Here is a 25037-nt window from a genome sequence, read left to right on the forward strand (position 1 = left end):
TCTTACTGTGGAATAAATTCATTAAGTGTTATTATTTTTTAACTATAGCTATTGAGATGCACAGTATACCTGGGAATGTTTGTCAGTATCTGTTCTTAGTAATTACTTTCTAAAAACTTTTATCATTAGTTTATCTTAGTTGATTTGTTGAGAATATTAATGGATTCAGGTCCCTCTTTCTAGAATTCTTAACTTGTCCAAGATGTTTTAAGTGATGTATAAGTCAGTCAAAAATAAATGATTTTAAACTTTTGCTTATATCTCAGACATAGTGAGGGATTTAGAGAAAGGTTAGAGCATGGTCTTGCCTCTATACTTTAATAAGACATCTAAGTATTAATACCCAAAATGTAATACTTTGACCAGTTCAAAAGGCAAAACCACTACAATGAGTATTCAAGAAAACAGGGACTAATTTTGGTTTGTACTTTTCCTGGGAGCCTACAATGCTCTCTTCTCCTTCCTAACATCACGGCCCTTTTCTTACAGAGTTTAAATTCCACTTTGTATCAGAGGCTTCTCTCAGTCCTTCCTGTTGCTTATGCCATCCCTCTAAGAATATTTCTCATTTACACTATATATGTTGTATGTACACAGTTATTTCATTCATTAGAATGTGAAATCTTTGAGGGCAGAGCACTTTATAATCCTCAGTGCTTTGCTTGCATATGATAGGTACTTAATCAATTTTTGTTGTTATTGATTGTGAGATCTAATTCTGGTTCATTCTTGATAGAGTTAATCTAAATAATATTAAAACTAGAAGTATTCTCTCTTAATTTTGGGAGTAGAAAATGTGAATTATATGCAAACTTTTAAAAACTAGATCTATAATTTCCTTGGTAAAAAATACACCCTCTGACAGATTTCTCTCTGCAGCTTACAGTCTTAAAGTCACCTCCATAGGCACATTGTTTATCCATAAATAAAAAACATAGGTTCTTTTAAAAAATTTTATAATAGCTTTTTATTTTCTAAAATATGTGCATAGTTTTCAATATTCACTCTTCAAAACCTTGTATTCCAATTTTTTTCCCACTTTGTTTCTCTCCTGGACAGCAAGTAATCCAATATAGTTTAAACTTGTAATTCTTCTAAACATATTTCCCTATTTATCATGTTGCACAAGAAAAATCAGATCAACAATTCTGATGGATATGACTTTTTTCAAAAATGAGATGATTCAGGCCAGTTTCAGTGATCTTGTGATGAAGAGAAACATTTACACATAGAGGACTGTGGGAATTGAGTGTGATCACAACATAACATTTTCACTCTTTTTGTTGTTTGCTTGCATTTTATTTTTTCTCATTTTTATTTTTCCTTTTTGAAATGAATTTTCATGTGCAGCAAGATAATTGTATAACTATGTATATATTGGATTTAACTTTTTTTTTTTTTTTTTTTAAACCATGTTTAACATATATTAGAGTACTTGCCATCTAGGGGAGAGGGAAAAAGGGGAGGGAATTGGAACACAAGGTTCTTCAATGGTTAATATTGAAAAATTATCCATGCATATGTTTTGAAAATAAAAGGCTTTAATAGAAAAAAATGGTTCTGCTCATTTCACTTATCATCAGTTTGTGTAAATCTCTCTGGGCTTGTATGAAATCATCCTGCTGATTATTTCTTATAGAACAATAATATTCCATAACATTCATATTCCATGACTTATTCAGCCATTCTCCACTTAATGGGCATCCATTCAGTTTCTAGTTCCTTGCCAGTACAAAATCTCTTTAGTTTACAAGCCCAGTAGAAATAGTGCTAGATCAAAGGGTATGCACAGTATGATAACCTTTTGGGCATAGTTCCAAATTACTCTCCAAAATGGTTGGATCAGTTCACAGCTCCACCAACAATGTATTAGTGTCCTAGTTTTCCTACATCCCCTCCAACATTCGTCATTCTCTTTTCCTGTCATTTTACCCAATCTGAGAGGTGTGAAGTAATACCTCAGAGTTGTCTTAATTTGCATTTCTCTAATCAATAATTATTTAGAGAATTTTTTCCTATGACTAGAAATAATTTCAATTTTTTCATCTGGAAATTATCTTTTGACCATTTATCAATTGGGGAGTAGCTTATATTCTTATAAATTTGAATCAATTCTCTAAATATTTTAGAAATGGGGCCTTGATCAGAAATCTTAGATGTAAAAATTTTCCCCCAGTTTTCACTTCCCTTCTAATCTTGGTTGCATTAAAACCATTGGTTCTTATCATTTATTGATATTTAAAAATAATAGTTCAGCCTAAGAAAGTATATGTTGTAAAAATCTTGTAAAGCTGATTTTGGAGTATACATAATTTTTTTTTGCCAACAATAGTTTTATCAGTTTTATCAGAACAATTTATAAGTGAATATATTTGTATGTTGTAAATTAATTTAGATAAGGGGCAGCTAGATGGCTAGAGATAGAACGCTGGCCCTGGAGTCAGGAGAACCTGAGTTTAAATCCTGCTTCAAACATTGAACACCTTCTAGCTGTGTGACCTTGAACAAATTATTATTTTTTTTTTTTTTTCAGAAACAGCTATTCATCCTGGCATTCTTTTTTTTTTTTTTTAAATTTTTATTTTATTTTATAATTATAACTTTTTTTTTTTGACAGTACATATGCATGGGTAATTTTTTACAACATTATCCCTTGCACTTACTTCTGTTCAGATTTTTTTCCTTCCTCCCCCAACCCCCTCCCACAGATGGCAGGCAGTCTTATACATGTTAAATATATTACAATATATTCTAGATACAATATATGTGTGTAGAACCGAATTTCTTATTGCACAGGAAGAATTGGATTCAGAAGGTAAAAATAACAGTTTACACTCATTTCCCAGTGTTCCTTTTCTGGATGTAGCTGATTCTGTCCATCATTAATCAATTAGAATTGGATTAGCTCTTCTCTATGTTGAAGATATCCACTTCCATCAGAATACGTCCTCGTACAGTATCATTGTTGAAGTGTATAATGATCTTCTGGTTCTGCTCATTTCACTTAGCATCAATTGATGTAAGTCTTTCCAAGCCTCTCTGTATTTCTCCTGTTGGTCATTTCTTACAGAACAATAATATTCCATAACATTCATATACCATAATTTACCCAGCCATTCTCCAATTGATGGACATCCATTCATCTTCCAGCTTCTAGCCACTATGAAAAGGGCTGCCACAAACATTTTGGCACATACAGGTCCCTTTCCCTTCTTTAGTATTTCCTTGGGATATAAGCCCAGTAGTAGTATGGCTGGGTCAAAGGGTATGCACATTTTGATAACTTTTTGGGCATAATTCCAGATTGCTCTCCAGAATGGTTGGATTCTTTCACAACTCCACCAACAATGCATGTGTCCCAGTTTTCCCACAGCCCCACCAACATTCATCGTTATTTGTTCCTGTCATCTTAGCCAATCTGACAGATATCTGTAATGATATCTCAGAGTTGTCTTAATTTGCATTTCTCTGATCAATAGTGATTTGGAACACTCTTTCATATGAGTGGAAATAGTTTTAATTTCATCATCTGAAAATTGTCTGTTCATATCCTTTGACCATTTATCAATTGGAGAATGGCTTGATTTCTTATAAATTAGAGTCAATTCTCTGTATATTTTGGAGATGAGGCCTTTATCAGAACCTTTAACTGTAAAAATGTTTTCCCAATTTGTTACTTCCCTTCTACTCTTGTTTGCATTAGTTTTGTTTGTGCAGAAACTTTTTAATTTGGTGTAATCAAAATTTTCTATTTTGTGATCAATAATGGTCTCTAGTTCTCCCTTGGACACAAACTCCTTCCTCCTCCACAAGTCTGAGAGGTAAACCATCCCATGTTCCTCCAATTTATTTATGATTTCGTTCTTTATGCCTAAATCTTGGACCCATTTTGATCTAATCTTAGTATGTGGTGTTAAATGTGGGTCCATGCCTAGTTTCTGCCATACTAATTTCCAGTTTTCCCAGCAGTTTTTGTCAAATAATGAATTCTTATCCCAAAATTTGGGATCTTTGGGTTTGTCAAACACTAGATTGCTATTTTTATTCACTATCTTGCCCTGTGAACCTAACCTATGCCACTGATCAACTAGTCTATTTCTTAGCCAATACCAAATGGTTTTGGTGACTGTTGCTTTATAATACAGTTCTAGATCAGGTACAGCTAGACCACCTTCACTTAATTTTTTTTTTCATTACTTCCCTTGAAATTCTCGACCTTTTGTTGTTCCATATGAATTCTGTTGTTATTTTTTCTAGATCATTAAAATAGTTTCTTGGGAGTCTGATTGGTATAGCACTAAATAAATAGATTAGTTTAGGGAGTATTGTCATCTTAATTATATTTGCTCAGCCTATCCAAGAGCACTGAATGTCTTTCCAATTATTTAAATCTGACTTTATTTTTGTGGCAAGTGTTTTGTAATTTTGCTCATATAATTCCTGACTCTCCTTTGGTAGATATATTCCCAAATATTTGATACTATCGACCGTTATTTTGAATGGAATTTCTCTTTGTATCTCTTGCTGTTGGATTGTGTTGGTAATATATAAAAATGCTGAGGATTTATGTGGATTTATTTTGTATCCTGCAACTTTGCTAAAATTCTGAATTATTTCTAATGAACAAATTATTTAACAATAATTGCCTAAAATTGCCTAAAAAACAACCCCACCAAAAACCAAAAAAGTTAATTCAGATAACTCTTCAATGAAAATACTTACTTCATCACTAAAATTCTGATGCAAAAATTAAAATGTCCTTTTTAACAGAATTGTAAAATAATTCTAGAGAAAAAATGGATATGGAGAAGGTAGCCTGGGAATTGTTCTATAATATCAATTACTTTCCTAAGAGTTAGAGGTAAATAAAGGGAAGGAATTTGAAAATACATTAATTCAATAGTTCTCAACATTTGCTCCCAAACAAGAGCTTTTGAAAATAGATTTTATTTAGAAATCAAATTAGTATGATTGAAATCATTTACCAAACACTTAGTTACTGATAATGATTATTTTTTTAAAAATAAGTTTTGCGAAGTTTGTCTAAGAAAGTCTTTTGATCTTGGGTAGCAAGATAATGTCTAAGAACTTAGTGATCTGTTCGTCTACTAAGGAAGGAACTCTAGTTGTTTTTTGCCTTTACTTTGTTCTGGAATTCTGTCAGAGATTGCCTTATATAGGGCAAAATTATGTGTAAGAAATGATTCTTTGGACCCAATTCCTAATAATACCTAATTGTATGTAGCCAAGATGTCTCCTTTGCTCCAATTTCAGGGCTGTTGAAGCACAGTAAGTCGTCTATTTCATTGTGCCAAACATTAATTAATTAATTTTATTTTTTTTGGTCAATTTTGATACATTTCTTTTGATTTCTTTTTGATTTTTGGTTTTAAAAAGCCAAGACTAATACATTATTTACATCCCTCTGGTTACCTCTACTCTCAAAGGTTCTGGGGTGTGGCTAGGGAGAGATGAATTTTGTCATTGTAGGTTCTTACCTCAGCACATTTTTTATCTTGGTTTTCCTTGATTTTAAAGGCCTGGAATAAAATTGGAAATTCTTTTTCTAAAGATTGAGATCTTTATCATAACAGTGGCACTTAACTTTTGTTAAGTGATGTAGATTCTTCAAATACAGATTTTTTTTTTTAACCTGTTTCAAGAAGCCTGCTTCTATTAGAAACAATACTCTGATTTTTTTTTCTTCTTATTTTAGCTACTACATTAGAAGGAAATAAGAGCTAATACTTTGTTTTCTTTCAGCTTAGAATGATTAACAAATATTTTTAAAAGCAGATTAGCTAAATTATACTTTAAGGGTTTAGTAAGGTATTTATTTTGGAGTACAGTTAATTGAGGTGACAGTCTTTTGAATGTTTAGAATTTTAATTTAGTATTGGGACAAACATAAGTTTCTGGTATTGAAGTTGGCAATGTGTGTTTATATCTGTTTTTTGACAAGTTATACTTCACTTACCTTACTAGTGTTAGTTAGCCTTTACTATTTTTTGAATGTTTGCCTACCATTGCAGCACTTGATAAGTAATAAATTTCTTGTAATTGGCAGTGTTCTTTAGTGATTCATCAATAAACAGATTGTTCTATGAGTTTAATGCAAAAAAGAAAAATATATAAATCAGAAACTTAATCTAGAGCATAAATATGATTGTTACTGACAATTGAAAATACAGGATAAAATTATGGCAATGTTTGTGTTGGACTAGATCCTGTCCTCTTAAATGTCTATTAAAATTTTATTTATGAAATTCTTAATAGGACAAAGCTTATGGCAATTACGTTAAACAATTTTAGTAAAAAAAAATTTCTCAGTCTGATAAAGTAATTTATCATGATTTTTTAATATTAATTAATTTTATTTCAAAAGGTACTTTGGATTAGTTTTTAAAAAATTGTTTCTGTGGTTTATACTGATGAACAGTTCCTACAAGTGCAGATTGAGAACTCTTTAGTAATTTATAGCCTCATTCCTTCTACTTGTCATGAAGGTGAGAGTTGAGCCCAGGTCTTTTAACTTTGAGGGCAGCTTTCTAGCTATGGCACCAAGAAACTTTGTGGGATCATAACCATTTATAATTATGTTTTTATATGGTGTGTTTTGGGGTTTTGATTCCCTTTTAAGAATATTGCAATTAACTGAATAGAAATATTGAGGGAACAGCTAGATGATCCAATAGATAAAGCATCAGCTTTGAAATCAGGTGGACCTGAGTTCATATCCAGCCTCAGACACTTAACACATACTAGTTGTGTGATCCTGGGCAAGTCACTTAACCCCAATTTCCTAGCCAAAACAAAACAAAAAAAGAAATACTGAAAACCAGTTCACAAATTATTTGTAGATCCCCCATGTGTTCCATCTAGTTTGAACAGCAGAAGATAGAAGATAGATTTTTTTTTCTCCCTCATCAAAATAATGTTCACAGATATTTGAAGTTAGAATTACTTAATGAGTAGAGGAATTTGACAAAAAGTACCCTAGAATACATTATACAAAATTTTTTTTGTGGGCTCAAGGTTATATTTATTTTAAATTTTGCTGTTAATATGGTTCTTTCTTTTTTTTTTAATTAAAGCTTTTTATTTATAAAACACACATGGGTAATTTTTTCAACATTGACCCCTGAAAAACCTTTTGTTACAAATTTTCCCCGCCTTCCCCTCATCCCCTCTCCTAGTTGGCAGGTAGGCCAATACATGTTAAATACAATATGTGTATACATATTTATACAGTTATCTTGCTGCACAAGAAAAATCATATCCAGAAGGAAGAAAAAGAAAAACTGAGAAAAACAGAAAGCAAGCAAATAGCAACAGAGAGTGAGGATGCTGTGTTGTGTTCCACACTCTGTTCTCATAATTCTCTCTCTGGGTGTAGATGGCTCTCTTCATCACTGAACAGGTGGAACTGGTTTGAATCATCTGATTGTTGAAGAAAGCCACACACATCAGAATTGATCACCATATAGTCTTCCAACCAAATTTCCTATTAAGTCACTACCAATTTTTCCTTTTGATCATGACTACTAGAGATCTTCAGGTTGCCATCTGGTTTAAGCCTAAATGGCCTTACCTAATTCTAGCATTGTTGTGAAGTCTCACAGTCCCTTATTCCATAGTGAGGGACATGAAATTTAGGGAAGTGGTGATAAGAGAACAGAAAATTTCTTAAGTGAGACTATTACTCAGGTATTCTTCCAAATCTTAGAGCAAAAACGCTATATTATATAGAACCTTGTTCCAGTACCTATGTTGTCTCTTCACAGAGACTTGGTCCAAAATTACTTTTCTCCTTAGAAAACATTTAGATGTTTATAATCAATGAGTCCCTTATTTTATTTTATTTTATTTTATTTTATTTTTTTGAATCCCTTAATTTTAATGTTAAATTTATCTTATAAAATATTTCTACTTGAAAAATGACTATGACAATCAGCTTCTAACTCTTAGTTTTAAATTGAGTAAACACCTCTTATCTCTATTTCCTGTTTTATTTTTTCTATTATATTTTTATGTTTGAACTCAAGAAGTTCACTTTTATGTCTGTAAAACTTTGTTAATCTCTAGTGTTAGTGGCGAATTTCTACTAATCATTTTGCCTAAATAGACCATATTATGCAATTCTTGAACGTAGGCCAGTGTTAGACCAAAGAATGTATTTGTTGATATCCAAAAGTGTCAGTTGGTACATTTTGGCATCTGTGGTAAGAGTATAAATGAGAAGTTCGCCCCAAGCTATTGTTTTAGTGCTATAGTTTCATTCTATCTTTAGTCAGTTTATTTTTCCTTCCAGAAATGCCACCATAACATTAAATTTATTCTCACAAGGCATTTTAAAATGATGCTATAACTATAGAATGTTTAAAATGTGTAAATCTCAAATAAGTGGAAATCATCTCTAATGCTGTCAAGTCCTGTTTTAAAGAATTGGCAGTTATAGAAATTCCAGTCTACAAATGTTTATTAGGAGAGGTACTGATTATTTTATTCCATATATATATGTTTGTAGGACTTAGTCTTTTGAAACTGATTTGTGTAAATTTAATGGAATTGGATCTTTTTGCTGTTTTGATGATTCATTCACCTAGATTAATTAAAGTAGTTGTATATTGGATTAGATTGGATTGGATGTGCAGTTCTTCATCCTGTGTATCATCTGCTAAGGATGATGTTTCAATGCATTGTTTGGTTTCTACATAGCTCTCATCTCTCTGTAATAGTTGTTCATTTTAGCAAACATTTATTAAAAAGATTATATATATATATATATATATATATATATATATATATATATATATATATATATATATATATATATATATATATATATATAATATATATAAGGCACTTAGAAATACAAAGAAAAAAATGAAATTATCCCCTGCCCTCAAGGAACTTAGGTTTTATTAGTTATTTTTCAAGTGTCATCCTAAAATAATGATAATTATTGTGCAGTGACTTTATTTTCAAGTTCGCTTATTTCTTATGTGGACTCTTTTAAGGGATATGTTCAAATTTCATGCCATTACTTCTGATTTTAAAATAATTTTCCTTTGTTGTAGGATGAGCAGTTCTTAGGTTTTGGCTCAGATGAAGAAGTCAAAGTGCGAAGTCCCACAAGGTCTCCTTCAGGTATGAGCAGCTAAGCAAATGATTGTGTGAATTTAGACTAGTAAGGTTTTTGTGGCTTCATGTTGCTTTATCCATCTTTTAAGAGATCTTCCTTTAAGCTTTTTATATGTATCCGTCCTTCATACTGGCTAGGGAACAATGTAAAAGTTATTACTTGAGTGCTTTTTCTACATATTCTACAATGCCCCATTTTATTCATTCATTTGATCCTTTGCTCTCTGAAACAAGACTGTATGTATTCAAGTATGTCTTGAATGATATGGGAGTATAGGAAAAAAGAATTGTCAAGAATAGATTTATATAAGGAATGCTCTTCTGTGAAAATAATTTAGGAGTGGTTTTTTATAGATAAATTTGTTTGCTATTGAAATTGTAGTCTAGTAGATAGAAACAAAAATTTAGCAGCTCATAACCTTTTACCAGCTTGACCTTTCCCCCCAAAGTGAAATTTTTAAGTCTTAAAATGTATAAAGTCATTATTCTTTATTATTGGTTCAGTCATTGGCAAAAAGGAAGACAAGACTGAAATGAAGAGTTGAAATGAAATTCCATGTATTAGAAACACTTCAAATGATATCAAGCAGGAATAACTAGTCAGACTTGAACTCTTAGATTTCAGCAGGCAGACTCAAATTTAATGAGATTACTGGTCCTGAATCATTCCTTGCCCTTCACTAAATATTTAAATTTCATACAGTTTAAATGTAAACTAAGAACACATTCTCTAGAAGGCAAATTTATAAGATAATAGATCTGAAATGGTGATGCTTTGTGGCTGAATGAAAGATGACAGCTATATCTAAGTGCAATCTAATAATTGAAGTTTTTCGGAGGAAATAATCAAGATATGATAAAGTTTTAGAACTGGGAAAGGGACTAATACTGATTGTATATTCCAAGCATCTTATTTTACAGATGAGGAAATTGAAGTTCAGAGAAAGTATGTTGACCTATGCAAGGTTCCTCACACCTACTTAGTAAGAGAGTTGGAACTACATGGGTTCCTTCTCTCATTTTCTTGACTTAGTTGCCTAAGATAGATTGAATATTTCATGATCAAGATTAACAACATCAATGAGTCTCCATTTTTTAATAGTTTTATCTAGAGTTCCTTTTTAAAGTTAAACAATAACTGAGAGCTAGCAGTCATCAGATTAAATCAGGTTCAAATCAAATATCACAAATCATATTTTGGTATCAAAGTCATATTATAATCATAATTTGGCATATATTTATTTTTCTGACTAGGAGTTTTCTTTTAATGATTCATATAACTGTCCATTTCAAGAGAATTTCCTCTAAATTCTTTTGTTATTTCATTCCCTGAATCCTTCAGGGTTTTTTTTTTTTTTTTTTTAATCTAAAATGGAACTTTATAGATATCAATTATTTAAGAAGTAAAACCTAGCTCCCTGCCACCTTCTACTTTTACTACTTTAGTTAGGATTAGTAACTGTTTAGAGCTGATTGTGCATCATCTATTGTGGATAGGGAAAAATCTCTTAGGTTCATGGGTGAGAAAGCATTTATATTTAGAAAACTTAATAACTAGATAAATATATATAATTTTTATTATTTAGGTGTTTGACGGAGCATCGTAGAGTAGATTAATAGACTTGCCATATAACTTAGTTTCCTTATTAGATCACATGCCATTGAATTCAGAGGTCTTGTTTTTAGTGTCTTGAATGTATTTCTGTCTAACAAATTATTTTGTTTCAGCAGAACAAGTTTTTGACACCTAAGTATTATGATAGAAACTATAGGCTACAGATTATTGATAGAGCTTCCTAGAAGCCTTAACTTTTATTGTTCATGACAGAATTGAAGGAATTATAGAACTTATTGATAAAAGCTTGCCCATGGTTAGACTTTTGATCTAAGTATTGCTTACATATGTAACAAATTCACTCAAAACTAAGATTCTCAAATAAAGAATTGTTGTGAGCCAGTGTGAAAATATCCTTAAATTTTGATTTTGGTATGTTGGAATGTGGAGAGTTAGTATAGATTTTTAAATCCTTCCCTGAAAATAAATGTTTCTTTTAGTCATCCAAAACCTTATAGAGTTTTATTAAAGACGTGTGTTACTATTTTGATTTTCTCTTTACTTGAAAAAAGTAAAAAGTTGTTTTAATTTGTCCTTTAAGGTTAATTTTGAGAAGGGAAATCTTATCCAAAATAAAATGCTTTATTGGATATTAAAACCAAATGGAGTCCAATATAAAATGGAGTCCTTTCCTTTTGCATGTCCATGGCTTATGCTAAATTCACATACACTTAGTTAAGACCAGTCAGTTGGAACTACAAAGCTAAATTTGTGCTCTTCATTGTTTGATTCTATCACAGTTAAATCTAGTCCTCGAAAACCTCGTGGGAGACCCAGAAGTATCTCTGAACGAAATTCAGCTGTCCTGTCAGATTCTTCACCTGTGTTTTCCCCTCTAAGCAAACCAGAGACTAAATCTGGAGAGAAAATAAAGAAGAAAGATTCTAAAAGTGGAGAAAAAAGAAGAGGAAGACCTCCAACTCTTAGTAGTGTCAAATTCAAATTATCACAAGGAAAGGACATATCAGACTTATCAAAGGGGAGCAAAGAGGATACCTTAAAAAAAATTAAACGGACACCTTCTGCTACATTTCAGCAAGCAGCAAAAATAAAAAAGTTGAGAGCTGGCAAACTCTCTCCTCTCAAGTCTAAGTTTAAAACAGGAAAGCTTCAGATTGGGAGGAAAGGAGTACAGATTGTTCGACGGAGAGGAAGGCCTCCATCATCAGAACGGATAAAGACAGATTCAACACCCCTCATTAACTCTCAGCTGGAAAAGCCCCAAAGAGTCCGGAAAGAGAAAGATGGTACACCACCACTCACAAAAGAAGAAAAGACGGCTGTCAGACAAAGCCCTAGAAGGATTAAGCCTGTTAGGATTATTCCTTCCACCAAAAGGACAGATGCAACAATTGCTAAGCAACTTTTGCAGAGGGCAAAAAAGGGAGCTCAAAAGAAGATTGAAAAAGAAGCAGCTCAGCTGCAAGGAAGAAAGGTGAAAACACAGGTCAAAAACATCCGGCAGTTCATCATGCCTGTTGTCAGTGCTATCTCCTCACGGATCATTAAAACCCCTCGCCGGTTTATCGAAGATGAAGATTATGACCCTCCGATTAAAATTGCTCGACTGGAGTCTACACCAAACAGTAGGTTCAGTGCTACATCCTGTGGATCCTCTGAAAAATCAAGTGCAGCTTCACAACATTCTTCTCAAATGTCTTCAGATTCTTCTAGATCTAGCAGTCCCAGTGTTGATACATCCACAGATTCTCAGGCCTCTGAGGAGATGCAGGCACTTTCTGAAGAACGGAGCAATACTCCAGATGTACATGCTCCATTACCCATTTCTCAGTCCCCAGAAAATGATAACAGTGATAGGAGGAGTAGAAGGTTTTCAATATCAGAGAGAAGCTTTGGGTCTAGAGCTTCTAAAAAATTATCAGCCTTGCAAAGTGCCCCTCAGCAGCCAACCTCTTCCTCTCCACCTCCACCATTACTCACTCCGCCACCACCACTACAACCAGCTTCCAGTATTCCTGACCACACACCTTGGCTTATGCCTCCAACAATACCCTTAGCATCACCTTTTTTGCCTGCCTCTGCTGCCCCCATACAAGAGAAACGAAAGTCTATTTTACGAGAACCAACATTCAGGTGGACCTCTTTAAAGCATTCTCGGTCAGAGCCACAATACTTTTCCTCAGCGAAGTATGCCAAAGAAGGTCTTATCCGCAAACCAATATTTGATAACTTTCGACCCCCTCCACTGACTCCTGAAGATGTTGGCTTTGCTTCTGGTTTTTCAACATCTGGTTCCACTGCTCCAGCCCAGCTATTTTCAGCACTCCATTCTGGAACTAGGTTTGATATGCACAAAAGAAGTCCTCTTCTAAGAGCTCCCAGATTTACTCCAAGTGAGGCCCACTCCCGAATCTTTGAGTCAGTAACTTTGCCTAGTAATCGAACATCTGCTGGAACGTCATCTACAGGGGTATCTAATAGAAAAAGGAAAAGAAGGGTGTTCAGCCCTATCAGATCTGAACCAAGATCTCCTTCTCATTCCATGAGGACAAGAAGTGGAAGGCTTAGTACTTCTGAGCTATCACCTCTCACCCCACCATCTTCTGTCTCTTCTTCATTAAGCATTTCTGTTAGTCCTCTTGCCACTAGTGCCTTAAACCCAACTTTTGCTTTTCCTTCCCATTCCCTGACACAGTCTGGGGAATCTTCGGAGAAAAATCAGAGACCAAGGAAGCAGACTAGCACTCCAGCAGAGCCATTCTCATCCAATAGTCCTACTCCTCTCTTCCCCTGGTTCACACAGAGCTCTCAGACAGAAAGAGGGAGAAACAAAGACAGGGCCACTGAGGAACTGTCCAAAGAGCGAGATGTTGAGAAGAGTATGGAGAAGGACAAAAACAGAGAGAGAGACCGGGAGAGGGAAAAAGAGAACAAGCGGGAATCAAGGAAAGAAAAAAGGAAAAAGGGGTCAGAAATTCAGAGTAGCTCTGCTTTGTTTCCCATAGGTAGAGTTTCCAAAGAGAAGGTTGTTGAAGATATTGCTACTTCATCTTCCGCCAAAAAAGCTGCAGGGCGGAAGAAATCTTCATCACTTGATCCTGGTTCAGACATTGCTACTGTAGCTCTTGGGGATACAACAGCTGTCAAAACCAAAATACTTGTTAAGAAAGGGAAAGGAAGCCTTGATAAAACCAACTTGGAACTTGCCCCTGCTGCACCATCACTGGAGGAGAAAGCACGCTGCCTTTCTGCTTCTTCATCAAGCACTGTTAAACATTCCACTTCCTCCATTGGCTCCATGTTGGCTCAGGCAGACAAGCTTCCAGTGGCTGACAAGAGAGTAGCCAGCCTTCTGAGAAAGGCCAAAGCCCAGCTTTATAAAATTGAGAAAAGCAAGACTCTCAAGCAAGCTGACCAGCCCAAAGCACAGGTATTCTTTTCATCTTGCCTATGAGACAACTTCCCAACACATTTGATTTTGAAGTTATTTTTGCAGTAGAAATACTATAATTGTGACACCTGAAAAAGGGAGTAGAGGCTCTTACTCTGAGCAATGATTATAGCAACAGATAACAGATGGCTGAAATATTTAATAAGAAACATTTGAGCAGAAGTTGAGAAGGAGAAAACTATAGAAGTTAGTTCCAGATGGAAGACATTTTTTAAAGAATGTAACAATGGGACAGCTAGGTGGTGCAGTGGATAGAGTACCAGCTCTGAATTTAGGAGGACCTGAGTTCAAATCTGGCCTCAGACACTTAGCACTTCATAGCTGTGTGACCCTGGGCAAGTCACTTAACCCCAATTGCCTCAGCAAAATAATAATAATAATAATAATAATAATAATAATGTAACAGAATGACTGCTAATGTCTTTGACTAAGAATGATGAGTTGTGCCTGACCTTGAATCATTTTGCATTTAGGAATTCTGCCAATGAGATTGTGGCTTACTTCTGACACTATACCAGTTGTTCTTTAATAGTTTGCCTAGATGTAATAGAATATATTTAATGAGTAATTTTGACTTCTCCTTAAATTCAGAAGAATTCCAGTTTCAGTCTTGGTCTATATGTCCTTTTGTATGCCTTTATACCTGAATGTTGATCCTAGAAATCTAAGAAACTTTAAGCATATTAGATAATGTTGTGAAACCTTAGGGTTTGTTTATTTATTTTTAATCCAAGGAAATGGTACAGTGGAGAAAACTTACTTTAATGGATTTCTGTTGTGAAATTAGAGGCCATTAAGGTTCTTTGTTTTGTCCTGGTTTTCTGGCTTTTAAAACAAATAGACCATTAAGAACCATGGCATCAGCTTTTGAAATCTGTTTTAATCCTAAGTCAAGAAGTTTTCCAGTCATATTTTGATTTTACCTTTTATTTATTTATTTTCAGAATATATATTGTCAGTATGCAACTTAAAAGTTTTAGGTACTTAATTTTTCTTGAATATCTTTTATCTAGGGTCAAGAAAGTGATTCATCAGAGACATCTGTTCGAGGACCCAGGATAAAACATGTTTGTAGAAGGGCTGCTGTTGCCCTTGGCCGAAAGCGAGCAGTATTTCCTGATGACATGCCCACCCTGAGTGCCTTACCATGGGAAGAACGAGAAAAGATTTTGTCTTCCATGGGAAATGATGGTAAGAATATGGGAATATTGATTTTTGAACCTGTGAGCAGATACTTAAATATGAGTGTCAAATATAATCTTGGGGATAAGTAAGAATATGTCATTCTTTGTGTCATTACATTAAATTTCTTAAAAGCTGATCTTATTTTTATAGCTTAAAGCAGGTATTCTTAATAACTTTGGGTCCACAAGAGTGAGTGAGTGAGTGTGTGTGTGTGTGTGTGTGTGTGTGTGTGTGTGTGTGTGTGTGTTGCATAATTATTTTAATGTAATTGGTCTCTTTGTAGTCTTACATATTTCATCTTATGCATTTAAAAACATCATTTTGAGAAGGCTACATAGCTTTCACCAGACTGTCAAAGAGGTTCATAACACACAAAAAGTATTAAGAATCCCTGGATTAAAATAACCTTTCCTTTAGTGATTCTTTGCTTTTGCCAGAATGTAGCTTATCCACATATGATTATGGTTCTTTCAAAAAAATTTTTTTAAATAATAACTTAAAATTTTAAAAAGTTGAAATAGTTATTTTATTTATTGTCCATTTAAATGTTTTTCACTAGAAATTATTTGTTTTTCTGAACCATGGTAAAAAAAAATAGCTATTTCCTACTAATATGAATGTTTTTTAAATTTTATTTATTTATTGTTTTTTTAATTATAGTTTTTATTTACCAGATATATGCTTGGGTAATTTTACAGCATTGACAATTGCCAAACCTTTTGTTCCAATTTTTCCCCTCCTCCCCCCCCCAAGATGGCAGATTGACCAATATATGTTAAATATGTTAAAGTATAAATTAAATACAATATATGTATACAGGTCCAAACAGTTGTTTTGCTGTACAAAAAGAATCGGACTTTGAAATAGTGTACAATTAGCCTATGAAAGAAATCCAAAATGCAAAAATAGAGGGATTGGAATTCTATGTAGTGGTTCATAGTCTTTTCCCAGAGTTCTTTTGCTGGGTGTAGCTAGTTCAGTTCATTACTAGTATGAATTTTTAAGGGATATAAAAAATTTCTTCCCAGTCCCTAGAAACAAAGTATGAAATAGTTTGTAAGATCTAATATACTTTCTTTGGCAGACAAGTCATCAATCGCCGGCTCGGAAGATGCTGAACCTCTTGCTCCACCCATCAAGCCAATTAAGCCTGTCACAAGAAACAAGGCACCTCAAGAACCTCCAGTGAAGAAAGGACGACGATCAAGGAGATGTGGGCAGTGTCCAGGTTGTCAGGTGCCTGAAGACTGTGGTGTCTGTACTAATTGCCTAGATAAGCCCAAATTCGGTGGCCGCAACATAAAGAAACAGTGCTGCAAGTGAGTGGGTATTTTATTTCAAGGATTTGATGTAATGTTAAAAGCATTTCTTTGTCTTTGGTTCTGGTTTTGAATGGAGAGGAGTGTGTCTTATTTTTGTCAGGCAGAGCCAGAAGATTTGGGTCAGAGAGTGATTGAAGATTTGGATCTTAGGACACAGAATTAAAGGTGTTAATTGTCTTAGAATCTTTACTCTAAGAAGTGTCCAAGATATAAAGTGGATAGGATAGTGGTTACACAAAAACACATCCAACATATAGATCAAAGTGGCCTTATTATTTAATCAGTTAAAACTAAAGGTTTATTTAATCACTTGAAACTGTTTTGATTTTTCTTATGACAGATTAGTTGGATATAGGCTACCAGGAAAATACCCCAGGAAATTGGGGTGTTTTCTATAAAAATTGTTTTTATCACTTCTCACCATCTATCTCATCCCTTGTTAAGGGTTATTTTCATGTATGTTTCAGTACATAATAATAATCTTTATAGTGTATTTCCTTCCCAAATTCAGATTGCAGTTTCTTTACATCTTAATAGGTGGTATTCCAGTGTTTGTGTGGCTGAAAAACTTATCACTCTATGGTCATCATTGTAATAACCCTCTCACAACTTTGATTGATCTTGTAGGCATAGCAATCTCTTGCTATGCCCATAACCAAAATCTTTTTCCTTTTGTAAGATCTGCCAGAGATTGCCATCCATTTGTATAGACTTTGAGAACCAAGTATAATCACTACACTATAATGATTCATTGGAGAATCATAGAGAAATTTTTTAATATAAATTAAAAATTAGGCATTTCTATTACCATAACTTTGACCTTCAAGTCATTTTCTGGAACTGATAATGCCAACTTGAATAATATCTGAAAATGGGTAGAAATGCCATAAAAAATCCTGGTAACATAAAAACTATTTACATTATAAGAACTGATATATTGTTCACATCTTCAGAAGACCATTCTGTGGGGAAAAAATATCTTTACCTGATTTTATGCAAGGATTAAATCTTTATCCCCTCTAGTCAAAACAGTGACAAGGAAGCCACAGTTTGGCAAATAATTAAATGACAGAATTGTACAAAAGGAGAGGAAATGAGATGGATGCTATATTAACAGTCCACAGCAAATCAGTCTGCAAACATTAAGTGTTTGTGCTAAGCACTGAAAATATAAAGAAAAACAAAAACAGTTGCTGCTTTCTAGGAACTTATGTTCTATTGGGAATTAACATATAATATAAATCATTTGGTACATACCAAAATACACACACCCACAGTAATTAGAAAGTAACTTTGGAGAAGAAGGTTTTAGCATTATTGCGGTTTCAATAAAGTAATAATTGAGTTGAACCTTAAACAAGCCTGGGATTCTAAGGTACAGAAATAAGGGAAGCACAGTGATGGGGACTGTATAAGATTATGTTAGTCAGGTCTATAAAGCTAGATTGTAGAGGGAAAAACTATAAAGATAGGAAGGAAGAGGCCATGTAGTGAAAAGTCAGAAAATATACTTTTAAAATTAGGATGACAGCTAAAACATCTGTTTTATAATTCCCAGCTTATTTGTTCTTCAGAATGTAACCAAAAATTAACTCTTTCACAAAGGAATAGTGCTGAATTTCATTGCCAGCATTGTTCACTTAATTCTAGCTAGCTCACTTGTATGAAACAAGTATCTCTGAGAACCAAGATTGAATTAATCTGTGATCTTGTCCTTTTGAATTCAAGTAGTTCCTTTCTTCAGCCTTAACAGTAAGATTTGTTCTTGGTGAACTTGAGGCAGACTTGAGTTCTTTGGCTCAAATATTCTTGAGGGCAAATTAGTGGAACTGTTTTGATTAGTCTTCCAACTATCTGCTTGTTTGTTTTCTCCAAATAACTTGTCTTCTGGTCAATCTCTTGTTACTCTAGGATGAGGAAATGCCAGAACTTGCAATGGATGCCTTCCAAAGCCTATCTGCAGAAGCAAGCGAAAGGTAGAACTGTTAACAAGAGACTCTTAAACCATCTCCTGCTAATAAAATGCTATATATTTATGTACACATCTTATGATTAGACTGTTCCTTTCCCCTGTAAAAACAAATCACGTCCAATTCTACTTGCGCTGTTTAGAACAATTTGGGTTGAGAGAAGCAGTGTGTAAGACTGCATGACATTTCTAAGTTTTTTTTTTTTAATAAAAGTACCATGTATTATTTACATTATCTTATTTCCTCTATTAGCTGTGAAAAAGAAAGAGAAGAAGTCCAAGACCAGTGAAAAGAAAGAGAGCAATGTTACAAAAAATCTTGTGGACTCTAGCCAGAAAACAACTCCACCAGCAAGAGAGGACCATGCCCCAAAGAAAAGCAGTGAACCTCCCCCCCGAAAGCCTGTGGAAGAAAAGAGTGAGGATGGAAATGTGCCTGCTGCAGGGACTGATTCTAAGCAATCCAGCACTTCTACTGCTAGGAAGACTGGCAAACAGGTCTCCCAGCCAGCGCAGGTCATTCCTCCACAGCCACCTAGCACAGCACCACTAAAAAAGGAAGCTCCCAAGACCACTCTTAGTGAGCCCAAGAAAAAGCAGCAGCCACCACCCCCACCCCCACCACCTCCTCCACCTCCTCCACCACCTCCACCACCTCCAGAATCAGGTGAATAAATGAAGATAGAAGGAATTGCTAATCCCAAGCCAAAAATACCAGCTAAAACTCTGCTTATTTAAAGACAACAGTATTCTTCTAAGGTGTTATTAGACCAACTAAAAGCCTAAAAATATGTGCCCTATGTAAATTGCTATATAATTTTAAGTCCTGGGTTCAGAAAAATCAGCTACTCATAAGGCATTTTGCTAGATGCTGGGGATTCAAAGATATATACGACACAGACCATGGTCTCAAGGAGCTTACAGTCTAATGGGGATAAGACATGTACCACAGATACACAGATAACTGTGGTACAGGAGAAAATGTGGTAAGTGCAAAGGAAAGATCCAGACAAAGTTATTATGAGAAATTTGAGGAGGGAAGAGATCACTTACAACTTGGGATAGGGGTAGGGGCATGGATAAAGTGGCATTTAAATTGGGCTTTGAAGGAAGAAAGGAATTTCACTGTAGGATAAAAAGGGATTCTATCTTAGACACAAAAGAATGCATGAGAAAAACTATAGGAATAGGAAAAGGGTAAAATTAGAGTGGAGAAGAGAGAACAGTTAGATTTGGTTTTAATGCATAATAGAAAATTATGTTGGGCATGAGACAGACAGTGGAGTACTTAAATAGATATTTAGACAGTGGGGATCTACTGAAGATTTTTGAATGACTAGAATTTAGCCCTGAGCATTGAATTAGGAAGGTTCCTTAGTAGGAAAATTAGTTAAATTAGAATGGGAAAACCAGTTAGAACCTGGCTATTCTAATAGTGTAAATAAAAAAAAAATGATAGCCTGAATTGGAATGGTTGCAATTTAGAAGAAAAGGAAGAAAATTTGGGGAATTATCTTGAATTTCTTACTCAAATTCTTCCAGGATTAAAACAGTTTTTGATTTAAAAAAAAATTCCTAGGTGAAACAGTCATATTTAGGGTAGTCATTGTTATCTAGACGTGATTATAAGATTGGCAGCACCTGACATAAAATTTATTCTTAATTTCTTAGTACCAGAGCAGAGCAAGACGAAAAAAGTAACTCCTCGCCCAAGTATTCCTGTGAAACAGAAACCAAAAGAAAAGGTGAGGTATTACTTTTATTTCTACGTTCCGGTAATTTAGAAAAGTAACTCTATTTTATGTCTCTTTGTATAGTTCAGAAATGATTCTTCATTTTTAAAGATTTTAAAAGATCATGGAAAGAAGTCTAGGTCAAGGATTCAGATCATTTCACAATCTTCCTTTGGTTGTTCCTCTTGAAGTTGTCCTTGCTGCTACCACTTAAGGAATCTGTTATGTTCAATCTGTTTAGCTTAATTCTGCTCTGACCTCCTTCCCAATTAGTCTTTTAATAGTTTCTATCTAAAATACTTACTCTTCTATATCTATCCTCATTTCCCTTTTTCTTTGATAATTTATGGATTCAGAGAAGGAATACCTTTTAAGAGGTATCTATGAAAATCCTTTACCTTTTCCTTCAAAATTCTCAGTTGGGAATTTTTCAATTGATTCCAAAAGAGTTTGGTTAAAGTTTTTATCCTCTGCAGTACTGAATGAATAAGTAGGCAAGGAGATTGTGGTTTGCTTTTGTTTCCACTTCTTGACTCTGTAGGAAAAACCACCTCCAGTCAGCAAGCAAGAGAATGGCACTCTGAATATACTCAACACTCTTTCCAATGGAAATAGTTCCAAGCAAAAGTTGCCGGCAGATGGAGTCCACAGGATCAGAGTAGACTTTAAGGTAAAGAAGTTGTGTGACTTAATTTGGGCATAAGGAGATGTAAGTAAACATTAGAACTGTATTTCTTCAAGGAACTCCTCCAGGGTTTTTAGCCTATATTCATGAATTTTTTAAAGTTGATTAATTATTTTAAAATAATTGATTTCATTTTTAACCCTATGTATTTTATTTTGTGCATTAAAGAAGTATTCTGTGAAAGAAGTGATAGGCTTCCTCAGAATGGTATGGGAATCTGCAACACAAAAAGAGATTAAGTAACCTTGCTCACATGATAAGGAAGTGTTTTTTTTGTTTTTTGTTTTTTGTTTTTTAATTTTTAAAGCTTTTTATTTTTAAAACATATGCATGGATAATTTTTCAACATTGCATAACCTTGTGTTTCAGATTTTTTTCTCCTTCCTCTCACCCTCTCTCCTAGATATCAAGCAAGATAAGGAAATACTTGTAGAAAAATAGCACATTTAACATATATTGGAATACTTGCTGTCTGAGAGAGTGGGAGGAAGGGAAGGAAAAAATTTGGAATTTAAGGTTTTGCAAGGGTGAATGTTGAAAATTAACTTTGCGTGTATTTTGAAAATAAAAGGCTATTTTAAAAGACAGGGGAGTTCAGCAAGAAATCTTGCTCTATTTGAAGGAACAAGAATGTAAAATGTTTGAAATAAATGGGAATTCCTTCCAGTTTTTGTCTCTGTATAATAGTCTTGCACTAGTTGAATAATCTAGCCTTTTAGGAGGAACTCTGACCCATCTTGAATAGCAACAAATGGCTAGAAAAAGACAATGGGGGGGGATTCTATTAAAGAAAAATTACCGGGGGCAGTTAGGTGGTGCAGTGGATAGAGCACCAGCCTTGCATTCAGGAGGACCCGAGTTCAAATCCTGGTCTCAGACACTTAACACTTATTAGCTGTGTGACCCTGAGCAAGTCACTTAACCCCAGCCTCCAAAAAAAAAAAAGAAAGAAAGAAAATAAAAATTACCAAGCCATGAAAGAATTTTTGAGTCAGTAGAGATGTAAAAAAAATTTAATTTCTGTTATATTAATACGACATATTTAGTATAAACTGAAAGGTAAGGCTTTAAATGGTTTGTTCCTGATATTAAACAATTAGTATAATTTTTTTTAATTCACTAAAATGTGGAACTTTTAACTATTGGTGTTGTAGGAGTTCTATGACTACAATATTTGCTTTCATAAGTTCAATTTTTTTTCTTTGCAGGAAGACTGTGAAGTAGAAAATGTATGGGAGATGGGTGGTCTAGGCATCCTGACATCAGTTCCTATAACTCCCAGAGTGGTTTGCTTTCTCTGTGCCAGCAGTGGGCATGTGGAGGTAATGTATCCTCAGTCAACCAACAAGTACTAATTAAGTACTTGCTGTGAATGCCAGTCATTATTCTAGGGATGAAAAAGGAAAGTATAGGATAGCCAGGTAGAGCACCAGCATAGAGCACCAGCTCTAAAGTCAGGAGGACCTGAGTTCAAATCTCATCTTAGATACTTAACACTTCCTAGCTGAGTAACCCTGGGCAAGTCACTTAACCCTAATTTCCTCAAGGGGAAAAAGAAAAGGAATATGTGAAACAATCCTTGCCTTCAGTGCAAGGAATTTGCATTCTGTTGGAAATGGCATTATGTCTAAATCTGAGTTTTTATAAAGTAAAAACAAAGTGATTCTGAAGGGGAAATGGTACTAGCAGCTGGGGGTACTGGGATAGACTTAGTGTGATCTCAGTCTTGAAGGAAAAAGGATTCTAAGAGTTGAAAGAAGTATGGCATTCTAAAAGTTCTGTTTTAACAGAAATTAATTGCTGCTTTGTTAGGATGTGGTAGGTTCTATGTTCAGCTTTAAACAGCTTGGAGGAGAATGTTGGGACTTACCAAGAAATAGAGAAATAAACTATGAAATCCAGGCTATACCGAGGCTAAAAATTTTATGAGCAGACCTTATTTCTCTAAAAAAAAACTTTTAGCTTTACTAGAGTTAGACTGGAGGAATAACTTTTCTGACTTTTCTTTAGGTATAAGTAAGTAAATCTAGTGTGTGGGATAATAATCATCTGATAGGTAAAAGATTTGATAGCTGTAAATGTGTCCATTACTAGTTAAAAATCTAAATGGCTTTTATATATGAATACATGACCCAAAAGAATGAATTAATTTTATAATAGAAATATCATCCTCTCTTCAGATTTTAGTCTAGCACAGAATTTTTCTTAGAACTTGAAGCTTATATAATCTTAGTCATGCTCTCATAAAACTAAAGAAAAACTCACTGAATTCTTAATCACAAGAAATTCCTAGTTGCTTCTCTTTTAAAATCTAACTGGGGCTTCCTTATTATCTTCAAAATAATGTTTTTAAAAAACCCTCTGATGTTATATGATACAACTTATCACTGAAATTGGAAGCCAAAAGTGTATCAATGTCTCCAGGGCTTTGTTCACATATTAGCTTCAATAGATTCTACTTGTTATAAAACTAGAGATAAAAAAGGAAGGTTGATTGATATATTTTTAGGCAATAGCTAATATGTTCTTATCTCTCTTCCAGTTTGTATATTGCCAAGTCTGTTGTGAGCCCTTCCACAAATTCTGTTTGGAGGAGAATGAGCGCCCTCTCGAGGATCAGCTGGAAAATTGGTGTTGTCGTCGCTGCAAGTTCTGTCATGTGTGTGGAAGACAACATCAGGCTACAAAGGTATTAAGAATAAATAACTATTTAGAACACAGCCTTCTGTGTATATTTCCCTCCCATGGATGTTCATGAAATTTCTTCAATATTCTTCATTAGGATTTGGATTTTTCTAGTGACCCTTTTCTTTCATAGAATGTTAACTCTCAGAAAATTTAAAAATTGTCTTTTAAAAAATTTTATTTAGCTAAGGCCACACTCGTACTTGTAGTCTAGTACTAGACTAGTGCTTAGTAGTCTTAGTAGTAAACTAGTATTCACATCTTTCTAACCTTTAGCTCAATATTTGTTTTGCCTCATCCTGAGTATTCTTGGCTAGTTTAATCTCTCTTTTAATTTTTTTTTTTTTAGTTTAATCTTTTTTTGATGTTCAGATGGATTGATAGTGCTCCTTCTTTGCATTTTAATTTGGGGAACAATTTAAGTAGCTGCTACTGGGTGAATGATAGTTCTTGGCTTGGGTTTTGCAGGCCATGGTTCTCCTCATATAAAATATTTAATTGTATTACCTCAGGGAAACAGATGTGAGATTAAATTCTTTGGGATTTCTGCCTTTGTCTGATTTTATTCCAAACATTATGATAGCCAGGTCAAATTGTGTCCATTTCTAAGCTCACACTGTTTCACATTTTTTAAAGAAGGGAAGTAAATATTTGTTAGAAGAGCCTTTTTTTTTTTTTCTTTTATAGGATAGATGGCACATTATAGGCACTTAAATTCAATGAGCTTTCCCTTTATAATTATTTATATCTTGCCAAGTAATAACCAGATTATTATCAGCTATATTATAGTTATTATATTCAAAGCACTATTTAGAATTATTTAAGAATATAAAGAAGTAAATGACATTACAAGTTCCTAAATTTACTTAGTTCATTTTCTCTGAAATATAGAGTATGTGAAAAATAACAGTATCAGATAAGGTTGGAATACAGTAGTACTACATTATGGAGGGCTTTGAAAACCAGAATAAGAAGTTTGAATTTGACAGTGAAAATTTCAGCAGGAAGAGATTTTAGAATACATGTAGTCCAAATCTATCTGAGCATCAGACTTTTGTCCAGTGTCCCTAAGTAGTCACTCTCACCAAGTCTATATTTAAAGATTTATTTCAATACAGAATTTGAGAGCCATTGAGAAGTTCTGAGCAAAAAAAATGTCATAACCTAAATATTTATATGAGAAAGACAATTTATACCTCTAGTGTGAAGGTTGAATTGGAGAGGATCATGAGAAAAGGTGGAGAAAATTTGTTAGATTATTGTTATGATTGAAGCTAGTAATGATGT

General features: G+C 34.0%; 1 protein-coding gene across 1 annotated transcript in view; it reads left to right on the forward strand.

Annotated features, from left to right (window-relative positions):
• The window catches only part of KMT2A (lysine methyltransferase 2A), an 88770-nt gene that overhangs the window by 24993 nt on the left and 38740 nt on the right, over positions 1-25037 (forward strand). The window contains exons 3-12 of the mRNA XM_074302187.1: positions 9081-9150; positions 11500-14150; positions 15185-15362; positions 16441-16675; positions 18590-18654; positions 18901-19314; positions 20319-20392; positions 20922-21050; positions 22274-22387; positions 23608-23754. Coding sequence (XP_074158288.1) covers positions 9081-9150; positions 11500-14150; positions 15185-15362; positions 16441-16675; positions 18590-18654; positions 18901-19314; positions 20319-20392; positions 20922-21050; positions 22274-22387; positions 23608-23754 — 4077 coding nt within the window. The remainder of the gene's footprint in view (positions 1-9080; positions 9151-11499; positions 14151-15184; positions 15363-16440; positions 16676-18589; positions 18655-18900; positions 19315-20318; positions 20393-20921; positions 21051-22273; positions 22388-23607; positions 23755-25037) is intronic.

The sequence above is a fragment of the Sminthopsis crassicaudata genome, chromosome 3 (genome assembly GCF_048593235.1).
Source record: "Sminthopsis crassicaudata isolate SCR6 chromosome 3, ASM4859323v1, whole genome shotgun sequence".
Classification (NCBI taxonomy): Eukaryota; Metazoa; Chordata; class Mammalia; order Dasyuromorphia; family Dasyuridae; genus Sminthopsis; species Sminthopsis crassicaudata.